Source organism: Crocodylus siamensis, chromosome 7, assembly GCF_052110815.1.
Source record: "Crocodylus siamensis isolate JL-2025a chromosome 7, ASM5211081v1, whole genome shotgun sequence".
Classification (NCBI taxonomy): Eukaryota; Metazoa; Chordata; order Crocodylia; family Crocodylidae; genus Crocodylus; species Crocodylus siamensis.
Window position 1 is genome coordinate 27,023,925 of NC_143401.1, and position 18,896 is coordinate 27,042,820.

Here is an 18,896-nt window from a genome sequence, read left to right on the forward strand (position 1 = left end):
GAAGGATTTCGCTGTCCATGGGTTTGTCCTCCCATGGATGCATGTAAAACCTCCCCCTCCTGCCCATTCAAATGATCTAAGGAGCCAGAGAATGCTGCAGGATGCTGGAAAATCATCAGGGGTTCATAATAACCACATTCCTCCCCAAAACCCAGCCCCACTAATCCCAGCCCTTCCCTCCAAGATGCCTGAAGTATATTCCAGCTCTAACCCATCTGGCACTGATGATGACCCCTACCCCCCAAACTTTCTCCCCCTCCTTTTTATTTGAGAGGGGGTGAAGCTCAATTTCCCACTTGCCAGCAGCAGATCAAAAAAGTGGGGAGGGACCTTGTCTGTCACAGCCTATGTAGATTAACCTTTCAATTAGCTGAGATCAGGTCCTGTGTTTTAGCACCAGTCCTTGCAATCTGCGTCCATTTAGCATCGGGAAGGCTTTGGGGTGGATTATTTTTGGGGGGTTGTTTCAATTAATAATCATAATTATTTGTGCTGGGGGCGCTTTGCCCCCCTCCCCTGCTTCCCTCCCGGCAGGGTCTGAGCGTTTGCCACCCGTCTTGGTGAGCCTGCTCCCTGCCCCCCCAGCCTTTTTGTGTGTTATTTTGGAGTCAGAAGAGGAGCCCCACGGAGGAGGAGGGCGGCCAAGGTAGAGTCTCTCTCTTATTCGACAGACACATGGGCAGAGCTCGTCTTTTCCTCGCCAGGGGGGTTCCGCGAGGCCCCCGCGGCCGGTGCCCCTCGCCGCCGGCCTGGGGCTGCGCGGGGGGAAGGGCTGGGGGCGGCGGTGTTGTTGTTGTGCTCCCGGCTCGGGCTGCAGCCGGGAGGGAGCGGGGGAGAAGCCGCGCTCGCTTCCAGGGGCGGCACATTCCGCAGGAGCCGCTGCCGCAGCTGCAGCCGCGCGCCCGGGCGGAGGAAGGAGGTCACTGCGGGCCGAGGTCAGCCGGAGCCGGCGGGGGGAGAGCGGCTGGGGCGCGGGCGGGGTGTGTTTGGCCCCGGGCCCGGGGGGGGGCAGGCTGCGGCCCCTCGCAGCCCCCTCCTCCTCGGTACCAGGCTGGGGACTTCTCCCCCCCCCCGCACTGGGGGCTGCTGCACGTGTGTGCAGGAGATGCGCCGCGCTCCCCGCGCATCCTGCAGCGGCGGCGGCGGGCGGTGCGGCTGAGCCGAGGGGGAAGCTTGCGGGGCCCCGCCACCCTCGCTGGTGCCGCGCGGGGCGGGGGTGCGTGCTCGAAGCCGCTGCCGCTGCCAGGCACCTTGGGAGGCGGACGCTGGGGCCTCCCGCCCGGGCGAGCGGCAGGAGCCGGAGCAGGCGCGTGAAGCTCAATATTGAACGCGGTGTATTGGTGTGTGTGACGCGCCCGCCCGGGCTCACTGGTTCAGCGGCCGCCGCCGGCCTCGCAGCGCTCACCCTCTCGAGCAAACTTCAGCGGCAGGAGCGTGTGGGGCGGTGACTAGGAGGGAAGTCGGAAAGACTGACGGCTGCGGCGGCCAATGGAAGGGCGAGGGCGCGAGACTCCTCGCCCCTGCTCGTACTCGGCTGCCAATCAGCAGAGGACAAGGCTGAGCTTGGGGCTGGCCGGGTCGAGGCGGGTGTTTGGCGGCGGCAGCAGCCAATGAAAGGCCGCGGCACCTCCCCTCTGACAGGTAGGCGGGGTTTCGCGTGGAGGGAAGGGGCGTGTTCCGTGATTGACACGCCCCGCCTTCCAATGAGGAAGCTGGCTGGTTGCTGGGCGGGGCGGGGCCCGGGTGGGCGGTTGATAGGCACGCACCCCTGCCCAATGAGCTGCGCGCGGCGTGCGCGGCGCGGCCCAATGCTGGGCGGCGGGGGCGGGGCGTGGGGAAGGTAAGGTTTTAATGAGCCTCCATTGGGCTGTAATCAGTGTCATGTCGGATTCACGTTAACTACAACAGGGCGAAACAAAATGGCGGCGGTTTAGGTGAGCCGAGCGGCGGCGGCGGCAGGGGGAGCAGCGGCGGGAGACGCGGCGGCAGAGGGGGAGCCGCGGCAGCTGCGGGGCAGAGCCGGCGGCTGCAGCAGCCTCAGCATCAGCCCGGCAGCAGGGGGAGCAGCTGCAGCACCTGGAGGTGGCTCCTCCCCTTTCAGCCGCGGCCCCGCGGAGCGGTGAGTGGTACCCTGCGGGGGAGGGGACAGACGGCCCGCAGCATCCCTCCTCGGGGCGCAGCCCGGCTTCTGCTGCCTGGGCCTCTGGCCGCCGGCTCCGTCTCAGCGCCCCCTCCTGGAGCCCCTCGTGGGTGGTCGCTGCGCTGCCCCGAGGTGGCGCCCCTTAGCACCAGGGTGGCTGGATGGTGAGAACGAGCCCTGCCGTGGAAACATCGAGCATGACGTAAGCCGCCCCTTCCTCGCAAAGCCCCAGCCACGGGGGTCGGCAAGTGCTGACAACGGTTCCTTGGAAAAAACTTTGTCTTAAAACCGCTGTCCCAAGAAAGGTTCTCCCCAGCCCACGCACCTGCCCGGCTGCCATCGAGCGTGGAGGCGCTGCCATGGCGCCTGGGTTGGCAGCTTCTAGTCATTGCCACCATTGTGGCACTTTTTGCCACTTAAATAGTTGTCCGGGGAGGCAGGTGGGAAGGGCTGGCGGGTACTTCCGTGGCTGTCATGTTGTCACAGCGCTACTGGTGGTGCTGGTTACGGTCACATTGCTGCTTTTCAGTGTGTGATCTTGAATTGGCTAATGGGGCATTGCGGTGTGCGCACGCTTCCTCAAGTCTCAGGGTTAGGTTTGCTGCTTTCCAAAAAACATAAATAAGCCCTCAGTCTGTTTCTGAACTTGCTACAGTGCCTCCTTTCTGCAGTTGGCCAAGGTTCCAGTTTATTCACTTGTCAGAATTAAGGGCATATGTAATGAATGGGGAAGAATGAAATCACTGGCTTCATGATCTGAATAATTTTCAAGAGTGTTTTATGCACTAGGAGTGCATATCTGGTTTCTCTTTGTGTGTGTGTGTGTGTGTGTGTGTTTTGAGCATGAAGGAGACACTTCTCTTGAATCATTAAATGAGGAGGGGGGTGGTGGTAGGAAACTGAATTGAGTGGCTGCGTAATTCTAAATAATGAGCTAGATGAAAGGGGAGTTTATTTAATGCAATGGCAATTTTCTCTTCTTTCTGCACTCCTGCTGCAATCCTTACCTGACCCTGATGCTGCAGCAGAGAGCTGGCCTGCAGCTGCTCCTACTGCCTGTGTGAACAGAGCAGGTAGGAGGGAACTGAATGCAATTGTAGTTTGCAGGTCACCAGCAGGTTGCACAACTGGCTGTCTTCTGCTTCTGACCTTTTTTTCCTCTCCCTATTACATTGAGATCAAATGTTGGAAAGTTTATTTGGGCATAATGCTATAGGCAACCTGGGAGAATTTTTATGAGCTTTTCAAAACACTTTTCAATCAGACTTTTTATAAACTAGACTTTCTTCATGATAGGCTTTTCCCCCCTCTAAGCAAAAAAACCCATGTTTTTGAAAACTAGAAATATTTCTGAATAATCCCGATACTCCTTTAGTCTAAAGGAAAATGTCATTACAGGATTATAAGATTAGTGACTACACTCAAGAATGACATGTTCAGTCAGTGTATTCTTTAATTGGCTTTGGCTCTACAGTAGATGTATTCTTACAGCATGTATATTTGATTTCATTCTAATCACCATGCTATGATTCTGCAACTCGTGTATTTTGCCTCCCTTTTAACTTTTCATATTAGCTGAGCACTGAATAGAGGTGCCTTTTCTCCTACTGCAGTACAAGGCACTATGTTTTCCAAAAGGCTTGTATGCTGTATGTGCTATGCTAATGCCTACATATTAATAGGTGCCATCAAAAGTTTAATGATTTGGCTTTTAAAAGCCATGTGATTGAAACACTAAAACTTTCAAATCCAGAATAAGTGAGTATTTGAGATACCAAAATCATGGTGACTTGCAACTGGTCACTTTCATTTTAAGATTTCTGTGGTGAAACTAACCCATATTTGGGGAAGGGAATAGGTGCTGAAGTTTCATTAAAATTGCTTTGAATGGTGGTAATCTTTTTGGGAAGACTATGAATAAGGTATGGGGAAAGCCTGTAAACTAGTAGAAGACACTATTGTAATAAAATGAAATTTGTGTACAGTTTTGTCCAGGTAGATACTTAAACATTGCAACTGTGATTGTTAACTGTGATGTCATAGGCATTGTATGGTGCTGGAGAAGCAGTAGTTCCTATATTTAGAAATCCTTTTTTCACTTAAATTGGAGGATCCTCTTTGCAGTTGTATGTCTTGCTTGAATGTGGGTTGGGTGAGTTCATCTGAAAAAGCTGGGTTTTGGTTGGCTCTGGGCTAGGATCAACAATGGTCTTCATGGTGCTTCTGAATGCTGAAAGGTGTTGAATGGATGGATTTATTTATGTGATAACAGAATATTGAGCAGAACTGTGTTACTGGGAAAATGTTTGCTATTAACAGGTTATTATGTATATTATTTACAGTGGACACTTGGCTCATTGGCATGGTGCCTGGCTATCCTGCCCCAGTAAATGCGTTCCAACAAAGCAAATGCATAACAGAAATTCCTTATTTAAATAAATCAAACGTTTGACCAGACAAGTGCTGCACTGTGTCCTGGAGCACAACACACTTGGGCTCAGAAAGATTGCTGAAGAAGGGAGACTTTAAGATGTCTTCTTTTGCCATAGAAAAACCCTTGCCATTTGCAGTCAAAAGGCTCCTGTGCCTCTACTGATACGCTCTACTAGTGTTGATTTAGTAGGCGTTAGTATGCAGGGGAATGTATGACACAGAGGGAATTTAAAGTAAACAGGTAAAAATGTGACTCTGAATGTATACTGCTGTGAAACTCTTGTAGCAGGCAGCAGGCTTAGCACTGGCCTTTTGCTTTATGTACACTCTTTTTCTAGTCATTGGCCAATAAAAATTCCTGTAACCCACAAGTTACAGTATTTATACTGAAATGCTTCATCAGTATCCTAGGAGCTTGGAACAGACCCTATACTGTATGTCTTGGAATTTAGTTGAAGTGATGTGGTTGTTTATATGAAATTAACCTAATAGTGTAAATTTCAGTAAGCTTAAAAATCTGGTAAATCTATTTGAATCAGCAGTTACAGTTAAAAGGGCTTAATTGAGCCCTGACTTTCATCTCCATGAAAATCCATGGTAGTACCACATAATTTGTTTTTGTTCTGTTTTTTTTAATTGAAAGTTAATGAGTTAAAAATCTCTAGTTACATTTGCCACTGAACAGAATTCCTCAATTTTACCACAGGATGTTAACCATATAATATGGTCTCAGTGTGGGTTTAATTAGTATGGTATTTTGGCGAGTTGTTTTCTTCCACACTTAATTTCTGAGGCAGTGTTCAGGGTTAAGAATACCTCAAATAAAAGCATGGCCCCTGTTTTATTTGACAGTTCCCTTCCCCTATGAAAGTTGCAATAATATATCTTGTGGTCTTTGCTCTCTGTTCTTATCCATGTTCAGTGAAGTCCCAAAATAAGGCTGTTGGCCTAGTGTGTGGCTTCCAAGAAGATTGCTAGCATTTTTGTCCACATTGGAATATCAGCTTGTCAAAATCTGTTACAACTCCCTGAAATATGCGAAACAGTCTTTACACAGTTGAGTTTGTGTGCCATTTATGGGGCAGATTGGGTTTCAAGGTATTATACTACCTTTCTACTACCCAGCCACTTAGGTCAATAAGCTTCAGTCTGTTTTGCAGTTGTTCTCTTCAGGATTAGAACGTCTGAACTAGATGAGTATGATTATTGAAAACTGCAATTACTTTTTCTGGTTGTAAAATAGTGTACCACACTTTCAGTTGTGCTGTAATTGGAAAAAAAAATCTTTGACTAGATCTGATTGAAAATACTATTTTACTATTTTTACAGTACATATGTGCCTTTTGTTATGTGGAACCTTAACCAAAACTTTTTTTTTTTTTTTTTTTAATTTTTAGATTTTTCAGAACAATTGGAGAATCTTCCACTTGCCAAGAGTACTGATTGGTTGCAGTGCTAAGGAGTTCCATTCCATCTGGTATTATTTATAATTTTTACTTCATCTTAGTGCTTTAATACAAGATAATCCTGTGGGTTTTTGTGGGGTTTTTTTTGGTTAAAGCAGTTGTATCGTATCTGGATTGTGTTCAAGCTGTTGGTCAACTTTTTAAAGAAAATTTATTTTGAAGATTGCTTTATAAGGTATGTTCATTTTAACAAGAACATGACAACTGATTCCTTTTTCTTCTTAATGTCTGTGTATAGCTATTAGCATAACTTCCTGCGCCATAAAATGACCATATCCCAACCCCAAATTTGGAGGTCATTTAGTCATGTACAGTAAAGAAGATACTTGTTACTGTAAGAAGAAAGTGACTATCTTGAGACAAATACCACTGATAGATGAAGCATGGATGACTAAATTTTACGTGTGTACCATCCTACTAAAACAAGAAGTACAAATTTAATTGCATTATGCCTGTGAAAATTCATCATGTTGCTTCTTATTATTGAAGCTCTTCACCTTCTTTTGTAGACTTCTGTGTCTGTTGGCAGATAGGTCTGTGTTGGCCCTCTGTAAAAATGCAAGTATCTGTACATTCAGGGTGCATCGTTATCCCTCTATAGATGCTTGGGAAGGGTATAAGTAATAGTGAGAGGCTTATTGCAGTGCTAGTATCTCTGGATTTCTATATTAAAAGCAGAGCTTCAGTTTAGTCCCTATTTGAAAGAATGAGCATGGTATATTGAAAAGCTATTTTATTAAAGGATTTTCTAGCAGGGTCAATGATTCCTTTGTTATATCTATCAGTACAAAATCATAGTGTGTATATATATGGTGCCATTTATTTTTTCTGGTGGGTGTCATAATGTGGCCTGTACAATGTTCAGAGTTTCAGGAAACTTTAAAACTTCTTTGGTGATTTACAGAACTGAATTTTTCTAAGAACCAAGCAGTGGGTAAATGGTGTGAAGTGGGGTGTCAAAAACAAGGGCCCTGAATATGAATGGAAATGTATGCAATCTGTGAACAACTTTTGCACAAGTAGAGTAATAGGTATGGCTGGAATTCTTAAACATGCATTACAAATAAAGTCCCATCTTCAAGGATAGTATGGGAAGCTGCACTTTATTGGAGCATGTTCATGTTAAAAAAAAAAAAAAAAAAGACTCTCAGTACATTTTAATTTTTATTACTATTAATCTCTAGGCATTTCAGCGTTAACTGTTTTTCTTCTTTTCTCTATCTTTAAAGCTCTGTAAGGATGTTCTGGTACCATCAGGAGTGCAGTCATTCTTGCCTTTCACATTGGTAAAGTAATAAGGAATTTCAGTCTGCAGATGTTTCTCCGCCTCTTCTGATTGCTTGAGGATGGATATTTATGAGATGCAACTAAACAGCACATGGGATCATCTGATTGCTTTCAAGTTGTGACTAACATCTGAAAGATTCCTTAGAAGGATAAGGAGGAACCTCTATGGGTAACTCTTGGCTGGAAGCAATTACTGGTCAACCATGGTAAAACTTGCAAACCCACTTTATACAGAGTGGATTCTTGAAGCTATACAAAAGGTTAAAAAGCAAAAGCAAAGGCCATCTGAAGAGAGAATTTGTCATGCTGTGTGTGCTTCCCATGGATTGGATAAGAAGACTGTTTCCGAACAGTTGGAACTAAGTGTTCAAGATGGTTCTATTCTTAAAGTTACCAACAAAGGCCTTGCATCTTACAAAGACCCAGATAATCCTGGACGTTTTTCATCTGTTAAACCAGGCACTCTTCCTAAATCTGGTAAGGGATCTAGAGGAGCCTGTAATGAGCTTCGTAATGTGGATTGGAATAAACTATTGAGAAGAGCAATTGAAGGGCTTCAAGAACCAAATGGCTCCTCCCTGAAAAACATAGAAAAATATTTGAGAAGTCAAAATGACCTAGCTCATATTTTTAACAATCCTACATTTCAGCAGAGATTGAGGCTGGGGGCCAAACGTGCTGTAAATAATGGAAGGTTACTGAAGGAAGGACCTCAATATAGGGTGAATTATGGCAGTTTGGAAAGCAAAGGAACTCCAAAATATTCCAGTGGTTTCCCAGCTTCTCTCCCACCTGTCAGCCTCCTACCCCATGAAAAAGACCAGGTAAGTGTGAAAAAATGGACACATCTGGAAATGTGAAAAAATAAATTAAGATAAATGACAGTTCCACTTTTTTTGTTTTGGTTTTATGTTACATGAAGCTCCTTATTATAGCTTGGGAGAATGTTTTCGTTGTTCAGCATTAATCTGTATCCTCTCTATAGTAGGAAAAGTGATATCTTCATTGCTGGATATATTTTTTGTGAACTGTGTATTGCGCTGCTTGGTTCTTAGATAGGCAAGAGTACCCATGTGAAAGGTGTGCGCGCTGAAGTTTTGAAGATTCACATGTCTTTCCTGTCTGTTTTACCAGTTTGGTAAAGTGGTGATGTATTTCCAGTATCTTGAAACAATTTGGTACTGTTGGACTATTATCATCTCTTGTTGGATGCAGTTTCACTTGCTATCTTCTAATAATTTGTTATCTTTTAAAATCATTAAGTAGTACTGGAACAGTAATAGTAAGTAGTAGGTCTCTTAATACATTTCGAACATAGTCTAAATACCTTTTATTTTAAAGTTATTGTTATTCCAGTTCCTAATAATGAAATACAAAGGCTAATTGTGACTACTAGTAATCGAGTTAAAGATGTTAGCTAAGTGTCTTGCTTCCTTCCCATCATGCACAGAATGCTTTGTGGTTCTAAGTGAGCTGAACACTTCATGATTTCCTATATATGCAGTTGAAGTGTTGAGTAAATTTAATAATTTCTAAGGAATGGGGTGGCAGAGGAGCAGCAGCAAGAGTTCTTGGTCATTCTGTGCTTGGAAGTGGTGGTGTGCTTTTTAAAATTTCAGTATAGTTCCTTCTACTCTGAATTCTGCTGTCTCTTTGTGCTTTAATTCTTTAGGTGGAACAGCGAGAGAGAGAGAGAGAAGAAATTCTGGAATGTTTTATCAACTTGCTAAAGATATGTTTAGTAGTACTCTTTTCTGACCTTGGGCATCCCAAATTTATATTTCCATTGTCTGTGTTTTGGGGGATATCACCAATATCTTTATCTTTCTCATTGGTAGCCTTTGCTTTTGTTTTGCTTGGCATTGTTGTAACCACTGCACAGTGCAGAAACTATTAGCATGTGCAGTTGATGGTGGAGTGAACCTGATTAGGGTCTTGAGTCTGCAAACATTTGTGCTCCTATGGTTATTTTTGTGAGTTTCCATTTATTTAAATAAAACCTCTTGCATGTATAAAGTGTGTGCACCTTTAGGTCTTAGACTTGAAATGGGAATTTATGAGAATTACTTGCCTAGTAATTATTGCTACCTCCATGCACTAAACATTTAATTACCCCACCAACTGGCAGCTTTATCACTACAAAGTGCCTTTCTTGGAATTCTTCAGTTACTTTGAAGTGAAAAATGTAATGAATTTACCAAGCGACAAGAACATCCTAACATAACAGAGCTTCCTGTATCCTCTCTGGAAGACACCTCTGTAGAGTCTAGCATTTATTGACTTGTATCCATTGCTAAAACACGTCAAGTAGGGTTATGATGCTGGGAAGTTGAGTCTTAACTATAGCACTAAGAAATTCTGGTATGGCTTTAATTTGTCTGTCAAAACTTAATCAAACAAACATTGTTTTCTGTCAGCTGTTACAACAACTGAGCTTTTGCTGTATATGACAAAGGTATGAGGTGGGTGTTAAAACATACGCCACCTGGTTTCTAGCTTCAATAAAGTACTTAAGGCCAGATCATCATCAGCTGGTGGAACTGTGGATTTCAGTAGAGCTATTCAGACTTGTACCAGCTGAGGCTTTGGCCCCATGGTGCATATATGAGAAATTCTGTCTTATAACTAAATATGGCAGTGTTCCTATATGTAAAAACAAACATGCTCACTACCAGTTTCATCACTGTTTTAAAACAATCAATCCTTTTAAACTCCTTAAACAGTTATCTTTGTAATTGTTCATCTTGTGGAGGTGCTTATTTGACATTCACAGTGCTTCATTACTTAAGTAAACAGTTCAGCTCTGCAGGAAAATTGTTGTGCAGCTTCTTAACTGAAAAGAAAAACCATTCGCAGTAAAAGAGAGGACCCTAGCATGTGGCACTGTTTCTTAATATTTTACACAACCCAGCAAAATAGGGGATTGGCATCTAAATCGGTGGTTCTCAACCTTTTTGGTACCAGGACCCATTAATGTTTACAAATGTCCAGTCCCAACCCAATGCCCCTCACTCCTGAGCCACTGCCCCCAAGTCTGCCAGCCTGAAAGGGGAAGCCCATGGCTTCCCATGTTTTTTCTCTTTTAAAGGAGAATCAATTTTTAAAGCTTGTTGATCCAGTTTTGAAGCTTGTTTGCAATCCTTTCATATATTCTTGTGACCCATTTTTGGGTTGCGACCCATGGGTTGAGAAACACTGATCCAGAAGTTCATAGATTCATAGATTTGGTTTCAGATGCTGTGTGGGATTCTTTTCCTTTGGACTGTAGAGCTATGCTCTGGCTGATGTTGCCAGTTTGGTTGATCCATCACAGCCAAGGATTTCCTCCCCGCTTTAATGGGAATGGAAGGAAAGGAGCGGAGTTACTGCTGCTTATGTGATCTTTGACTACCACTTGGAGTTTCATTGAAAATCTGCATGGGTCTACAGGGGAGCATGTGTTCAAATGTCAGTTTAGCTTCCTTGAAATTGGACTGTAAGCTGTGTGGAGATGTTTCCAAGAGTTCCTAAAGATATGAGACTGGAAGCATTCAGTGCAGGTTTCCTGTTTTTTGGTATCCTTTTGTTTCTTTCCATCTGCATGAGGAGGTGGAAGCACCTGGCTCACATGCAGAATAAATTCTAATCAGAAGTAATTATTTACATCAGCCATGTAGTCTGCCATCATGTGTGCAATAATACATCAGCAACTGTATACTCTGCAGGCTCTATTGGAAAACGTGACTGACTCTGCAAATTAAGCTTCCAAAGGGCATAAAAAATTAATCATATTGAATACTGGGGTGTGTCTGAGCTGAGCAATGCAGATGGATTATAATTTTAAAATATTTAATTGAATGGCTGTATTGGTGGAACAAACCAAATCTCAGCCTCTCAGGCTAGTAAGTGAATGGAAAATATACAAAGCAGGGTGACAATATCTAGCTCTCTGGGTCATGTTTTAAAAATAGACATCTTAAAGGTATGCTGTCAACTGAAAATAATAGTTCCTGGTAATTCCTAAAACAACTAGAACAGAGATCAGAAGGTAGAAGTTCTGTGTGTTTTTTGGTTTGCTGAAGCATGTAGGCACTTTGGCCAATCTGACTTGAAAGAGGTTATAGATAGGGGTGCACCAACAGATTTTTGGGGCCGATACCGATAGCTGATTTTTTTTTTTTTTTTTAAGGAGACTAATACCCATCTGACTTCTGATACACAGCTCTTCAGCTTGAAGAGCTGCATCCAGCTGGTAAGTTTGGTGTGGAAAGGGTGTGTTTGGGGGGCAGATAAGGGCCCCTGTGGTGAGGGAGGGAATGGGGCTGGGGCAGTGGCAGGTGCTTACCAGGCAGGGCGGGGAGGAATGTGGGACATGCCCTCCTGGACAAGTGGTGGGAGCCACCACAAGAGCACTGGGCGACCTGTGCGCAGCGACGGGATCGGCCTTTGTCCCGTGCCTACCCTGGCCCCTATTAAGCTGCCTCATCCCTACCCCACACCCTCCGTCACCGTGGGGGGCCTTGATCTCCCTCCCCCCCCATGCCCCTTCCGCTTCTACCGCACCAGACTTATCAGCTGCATGCAGCAGTCCAGCCCGGCTCCTCACTGCCTATGTGCTGTGCTGTAGCTGTGCGCGTGCACACATGGGCATTTAATGGACAAATTATCTGCTGCATTGGGCTGGTGTCTGATACAGAAAATTGTTCTTTATATTGGTGGCGATGTAATATAGGAATGATGTATCAGTATTTATAGAGGATCTTTTCAGGTACATACTGTCTTCTTACCAATTGTTTTTATTTACCCACCTTTCCTCTTACCTTCTCCCCTAAAAAAACAAAAAAAACCCTGCAGGAAACTATTTGTCTATAGTAGGGGTGTGAACAATGAGAAGAGGGAAAGTTGGGCCTGAACATGTTTGATTAAGTTTATCTTGGGGGTGATCCAGCAGACAAATACAAATATGCCTGAAGGAATGGAGCTGGATAGCTGAAAAATGGAAGCAGTTTTTTTTAAATATCAGAATGTGACTTAGGATACTGTATTGCATGATTTAAAAAAAAATTAAATGGATCAATTTTAAAACATGAAATATTCCCTTTTAAAGTGTGTATTTTAAAACCATGTTTATTTCTGTATTAATTTTATGAATGTTGAATAAACATCTCAAATGATCTTGATGTACAATTTATACCTTTCTCATTATAACCTCATTGTTTAAACTGTTCCAAAATGAATGTAATATTGGTGCTCAGGTGAATATGCAGAAAGAGGTCATACAACTTGCAAAGTTTTATTAGAAAGGCTTTATTTAAAAACAAGACACGGCGTATGCATTGATCATCTGAAAGGGTTTAATCCTTTCAGATGAAAGGGTGCATGTCTACAGCAGTGGTTTTCAGCCTTATTAGAATCAAGACACCCCTCTTAATGCTTAAGCCGTCCCTTCGAAAATGACAGTTCTTAACTTTCTTTCATTTCTTGAATACTGAAAAATAATAGAGCAATTCTTCTGCAACAGGTCAGAATGCTCTTGACACTGGATTCCTACTTGAAATTTCTGGGTTTGTCTCATGAATAATATGTAGGTGTTCATACATTTAATACTGCATGGCACCCTGCAGCACCCTTGAAAGGACTTTATATACCCTAGGGTGCCATGGCACACTAGTTAAGAATCACTGGTCTAGAGGTTTGTGACAGATAATGTACCCATAGGCCTGTCCTGTGTTCAGCTGGTCAAAATATTTCAAGCTTGAATTGGGAGATACTATGTCATTTGATACGTATTTATTTATCTTACGGCATTCATAGGCCTCTTAAATGTCTGTAAATAATTCGACAGTTGCTATTTTTTAAGCAACTGAGTCCTGGCATGAAAACCTTTCTGTATATGATTTTTCTTTCCCTTTCAGTTTGTCTTTATAAGTTGACCTTACTGCAAAAGCAAGCTGTTTTTGTTATATTTTGACCCTCCCCCTCCCCCCCATTTAATTCTGTTTTCACTGGCCTACATAGACTTAGCTGGCTTTTTAAATTATAACTTGGCATGGGTCGAATTTCAATTTTCTGGGATTCTGCTTCTGCCAGGGCAGACACGGGGTGTTCTTCCTTCTGTCTGTCAGGCAGGGAGCCAATCTATAGAAGAGTCTTTGGCACCCAGTCTTCATACTTTTTCTCCTCCTACATGCTCTGCTCCTCAGTTTCCTGGTTGTCTATAAGAAGACAGCAGGAGGTTGCTGCTTGAACTTTCTTCTGCACCTTCTTTCTTCTGGCCTCCAGATGTATTGGGAAGCAGATGAGTTGGATGGGAAGAAAGAGTTCCCCCCCAACCCCCCATTCATTCCAAAATGAGGCCATTATGCCATGCCCATTGTCTCCATGGTCCTAGGACCTTCTCTTGTTAGTCTGTAGAACCATACCTATATGTCCCTTGGTGGTAAACAGCTTGAACAATATAACATAAGACTCCATTTTCTAGCAGTTGGTGCTTCTGCTTCTTCAGTCCAACTTTGTCTGGGCTCTGGTATTATGGAGAGACTGCATGTCAGAAGACTTGTGACTAGAGGTGCACAAATACATCGGTCCAGTTATTGGATTGGTACCGATTTATAAAGAAAATTGATTGTATCAGAAATTGGTTTGATTTGGCTGATAAATGCCTGTGTGGGCGGGCAGCCATGGCACAGCACGTAGGCAGTGATGAGCACAGCCTGGTAGCTTGGAGAGCTGTGTGTAGCTGGTAAGTCTGATGTGGTGGAAGGGGGGGGGGGAAGAAAGGGGCATGGGGAGCAGATCAAGGCCCCTGTGATTAGGGAGGAGTGGGGCTGGGTAAGTGCTACTTAGCTGGGGCAGGGTGGGTGCAAAATGTAGCTGTGGCTTGCGGGGGGTGGAGACCTGCTGCTGCTGCTGCATGCTGCTAGTCTGGGAGCTGCTGGTCCGGTGCTTGCCTGGAAGGGCATGGGCGGGGGAGTAGGGCTGCACCCCCCACCCCCCATGTTCTCCTGGATGAACAACGGGAGCAGTGGCGGGAGCTGCCAGACCAGTGCACGAGTGCCGGACCAGCGGCTGTTGGATGAATGGCACACAGTGGTGGGAGCTGCCTCTCCCCCTCTGTTCCCCCCAGATGAGCCATGGTTCTGTCCTATACCTGGCCTGCTCTGGCTGGGCAGTGCTTTTCCCAGCCTCACCCCCACTCCTCCCTCACCATGGGGGCCTTGATCTGCCTCCCCCCTCCCTTTCCACCACATCAGATTTACCAGCTGCACACAGCTCTCCAAGCTGCCGAGCTGGTATCAGAAATCAGATGGGTATCAGCCCATATGCCTCCTTAAAAATTGGCTATTGGTATTGGCCCCAAAGATCTCTTGGTGCACCCCTACTTGTGACTCTTAAATTCAAAATTATTTGCATCTGTCCTGAAGTTTTGCTTGCAAAGATTTATCTTCTTCCTTTTATTTTGAGATGTCACAAGGAAGAATATATTGTTGCTGTTTCTACAATGAGTTTGTCATGATTTTCATCTCTCAGTAGTTTTGCAAGGGCTCCTGCCTGTCATACCAAAGGATAGATGATGTAGATGGAGGGTTTGCTAAACATGGTGTTGTTTTGTGGCCTGGCTTTTATAGATAATTTTGGAGTTAGTAGTACGCCTGAGTTCTCGAGTTGAACTCAAGTTCCATCAGCCAGATTAGAAGGAGAAAAAAAAGACGGAGACAGAGAACACTGCAGACGGTTACAGGCAAAGGGCAAACCTAACTTCTGTCGTTTTAAAAGGGGAGTGGGAGTGTGTATCAGCTGTTAGTGAGCATGTTCCTGTAGTGCAAGGTACCTAAATCATTAGTTCACTTTAAACAAAACAGGATTAAAGTTGGGAGTGGTGTCACTACTTATCACTATGCTCTTGTAACAGGGGATCCTTCTTGGGGCCATTTTACCTTTTAGCCTGCCCACCTGTTTTGGGCCTTCTTGCCTACCATGCCTTGATATTAATTAACGATCTTAGTAAGTGGGAGGCTGTCCATTTCTTGCCTCAATGCCAGGGGGGTGCTATGTGCGGCTTCGTACACCGGAGCCCGTGCCTTGCAGATGGCATCCTCTGTTGTCAACCTCACTAGCCCCACTCTGGGCCCCAGAATCCTACTATTTGAACCCCACCTGGATCCCTCCACTCAGGCTTCCTATTCTGCCTTCATTCCCAGCTGCATAGCTCCCTGAGCTGCTTCCCCCTTACAGGTGTGGTCCCCCCAGGACCTTTGGCTACACTGGCCCTGGCCTCACTTCCAGGCCAGTCAGAACTCCAGACTCTCAGCTCTGGGCCACCCTTGTGGTGGGCCCCTGGCCCTTTGACCCTTCTGGTCCTGGCCCCAGCATTGACCAGCCGAGGGTTGTCAGGACAGGTTTCTGAGTCTATGGTGCCACTGTCTCACTGGGGTCCACCTTCCGGGCCCTACAAGGGAGTAATCCACCCGGTTGTGGGAGCTGGGGTTAAGGTGCCCTGACCTGCCTTTCACTGAGGTGGTAACAGGCCTGGCATTTCCTGGGGGCTCCCACACCATTGAGAGCCCCACCATGCTACCCACTCCTGGCAGGGTGCAGTTTTAGGTCAGGACCAGGAGCAGAAGCCTCCTGACCATCCCCTACAGCTCCTCCCATGTCTCCAGGGTGTTCCATGAAGCCTTGCAGCCAGGTGATGTTGCTGCACTTCCAGCCAGCAGCAAAATGCCCCGTTTATATGGGCAGCTAGAGCTCTAAAATGGTTGCCTTAATCAGGCACCTGCTGGCTGCTTGGCTTTTGTCTTTAAAGTGGCAGGCACAAACAGTGCCCTGCCACACATTATCTGAATCAATCAATGAAATACAGGATTTAAAGATAGAGGCCTTGGAACTTCCTTCATCATTGGTCATCACATATATGGACATCCTGGCATCCCTTGACCTTACAGATGTATGAAACCATCCTGCTAGTTCAGCTGACGTCCCTTAGATTCTCAACAGGTTGCTGTACATCAGAACATTTCCATATTATTTGTACGTACCTCTGTTCTTTGAAATTCTGACAGCATGGTGACTGCAATCTGCTGCTGTTGCTTGTCAGGCAACTGTAGGTAGGGATGGGAAACAATTATATTGTTATCAGGTGATGATAACATAAGCTGTTAAGCTATAACTGTTGCTGTTTGTGTGCTCCGCTCCTGTAGTGATACAAGTAGTGACACCACTCCCAACTTTAGCCCTGTTTGGTTAGAGTGAGCTAATGATTTAGGTACTTTGTATCGCTACAGGAGCATGCACACTAACAGCTGATACACACCCCAACTCTCCCTTTAAAATGGTCAGCAGTTAGGTTTGCTCATTGCCTGTATCTGTCTGCAGTCTTCTCTGTCTCAGCCTTTTTTTTCCTTTTAATCTGGTTGATGGAACAGAATCCCAGTAGGAGGTCAGATAAGCTAATAAGCCATGCTGGGTTGCCTCCTTGTATTTACAACTGGGGCTTTTACTAAATTTGGAGAAAAGCTCCTTCTCCCATCTTGGAGCAGGTATAAAATAAAAAAAGAAGAAAGTGCTCAGTTTGAATTTCAAAACACTGGAATTACAGTTCCAGGTTTTTAATATAGCCATCAGATAAAACTGACTGCTAAGAGCTAGAGTACCTCTTTAGTCACTGATGTTTTCTGAGGATTTCCTGGGTTTCAGAATGAGGGCCCCCATTTAGTGAAACCATCTTTGTAGTAAATGAATATCTTTTGGTTTTTCTCTGAATGCATCTTCATTGCTGGATTCCAACCCTTGTTCTTCCCCTTCCTCTTCCATTTCCCACTTCCCCTGATGGAATGCATTCATAAACTTTGGCTCCAAGGGAGAGGCAGTATACATCTGCATAATAGAACCTGGGATGATTTAGGTTTTGTCTGAAATTCCTTTTTAATCCAGCATGTCCTGATCAGGTTGGAGAATTTACCAGTGATTTACCTACCTGAGTAATTGGGAATGGCCCAAGTACCCATGGGGGTTCCTGAGTGAGAGTTCCTTCATTTCCCCCCCGCCATTAGGTGGAGAGGAGACTGGATTCCTGAAAGCCCTTTGTACTGCTGGTCATTTAGGACTCATACGTGTGCACAGAGCCTGCTCTGACACATCTGAAATACAGCGTATTAAACCAGACTCGATTAATTGATTCTGCTGGAGCATGGAAACTGGTGTGTTCCAACAGCCTTCTGCATCACATGCTAATTAAATGTGTATCGGCATCTCAATGCTGCAAAAATGGCCGTGGGGTTCTTTGAAATAAAACTCATTCAATGAATTTTAGTTCAGAGTGCCCTTCTGCCATTTTTTCCTGTGTGGGGGACACTGATACACATTTAATTTGCATGGCTTGCTAGTTAAATTGCCAGGTTCCACATCCCACAGCACGTGTAAACATGCCCTTAATTATACTTTTAGACCAATTTCCGATCATTTATATCAATATACCTGTAACAGAATAGAAGTTTGGCACACACAGACTCATTTAAAAATGGCAGAACCTAGTGAAGAGCTGCCCCCCACTACCCTTACCAAAGGATGAATGAATGTGTTTTGTTTGCTACTGATCTAAACTATACTGCTTATAGAAAACTGCATAATTTAGCATGGTTCTGCATCTGGGTTTTTTGAATGTCTGTCCCTAGCCTTAACAATAATTATGTTGGCTCAGCCATCTTCATTTATCCAAGCAATATAAATGCCATGTGCTATTGATAGACTAAGTCACAGAGCAGTTACCATCTACTGTCTGTGGTTACCACCAGGACACAGTTTGGGAGAGTTCTGTTGCTCATAGCAATAAATGACCAATTTTTAGGATGATGGTATAATGTGTTACATTATTGGTTTATTAAAGCAGCAATGCTTTGCTTACAATGTGGGCTCTAGAATTCCAGAGACTGCCTAGTGCATTTTGATTTCGTATACAGTGCCTCTTCAAAATGAAAACAGTCATTTTATTGTACCTTAGTTGCAGGAAGGCATGTGGTGGAACTTAAGCAGTGACTTAAGAAAGTTTCACATGTCATTCACTATTAGACTGCAGACAGAGATTGCTATTATTTTTATCACCTGTCTGAATTTTGTTTCATTAGCAGGGATCCTGGTTTTCTCTGATTAAATTCCCTGAACTCTCTGATTAAAAAGCCAAAAAAAAACGTTTTTCCATGATTTAAAATGAAATGCCACTGTATATATAGTTATCAATTTAACATGTTTTATTGATACATTGACACTTTTATAGCAATTTGGAAGCCTACCAGTGCCTCAATCATTGTAATAAAATAAATTCTAAATACCTATATATTTTGGCATTTGACTCTGTCTTTTTGCTTTTTGTTGGTTTTGTTTTTTTTCAGTCAACTAGAGCTCCCCCTGCTACCTTTTGGTTTACCAGGATGCAGGTCCAGCTGTGCTTGTACCCCCATTGCTTTGTATAATTAATGGTGCCCCGCACACCTGAGCTGCAGCCCTCTGTTTCCCCCCCACCTCCCCAGCCCTGCTAGAGTGAGCTCACAGCTTCCCCTTTCCTGACTGGACCAGAATGTGGCAGCTGTGTTGCA

General features: G+C 44.5%; 1 protein-coding gene across 13 annotated transcripts in view; it reads left to right on the forward strand.

Annotated features, from left to right (window-relative positions):
- Positions 1-375: 375 nt before the first annotated feature.
- The window catches only part of KAT6B (lysine acetyltransferase 6B), a 223,128-nt gene continuing 204,607 nt past the window's right edge, over positions 376-18,896 (forward strand). Inside the window, exons 1-6 of one of the 13 annotated variants that reach the window (XM_090058676.1) lie at positions 719-935; positions 1,378-1,641; positions 1,909-2,119; positions 5,971-6,050; positions 7,269-8,150; positions 11,495-11,557. In XM_090058676.1, the coding sequence (XP_089914802.1) occupies positions 7,530-8,150; positions 11,495-11,557 (684 nt within the window). In that variant the 5' untranslated portion in view covers positions 719-935; positions 1,378-1,641; positions 1,909-2,119; positions 5,971-6,050; positions 7,269-7,529. Of the gene's footprint in view, positions 647-718; positions 936-960; positions 1,642-1,870; positions 2,120-2,142; positions 2,343-2,397; positions 3,214-5,970; positions 6,051-7,268; positions 8,151-11,494; positions 11,558-18,896 lie in introns of those variants that run through there. The other 12 variants (XM_090058677.1, XM_090058675.1, XM_090058686.1 and 9 more) reach the window with 12 other exon arrangements.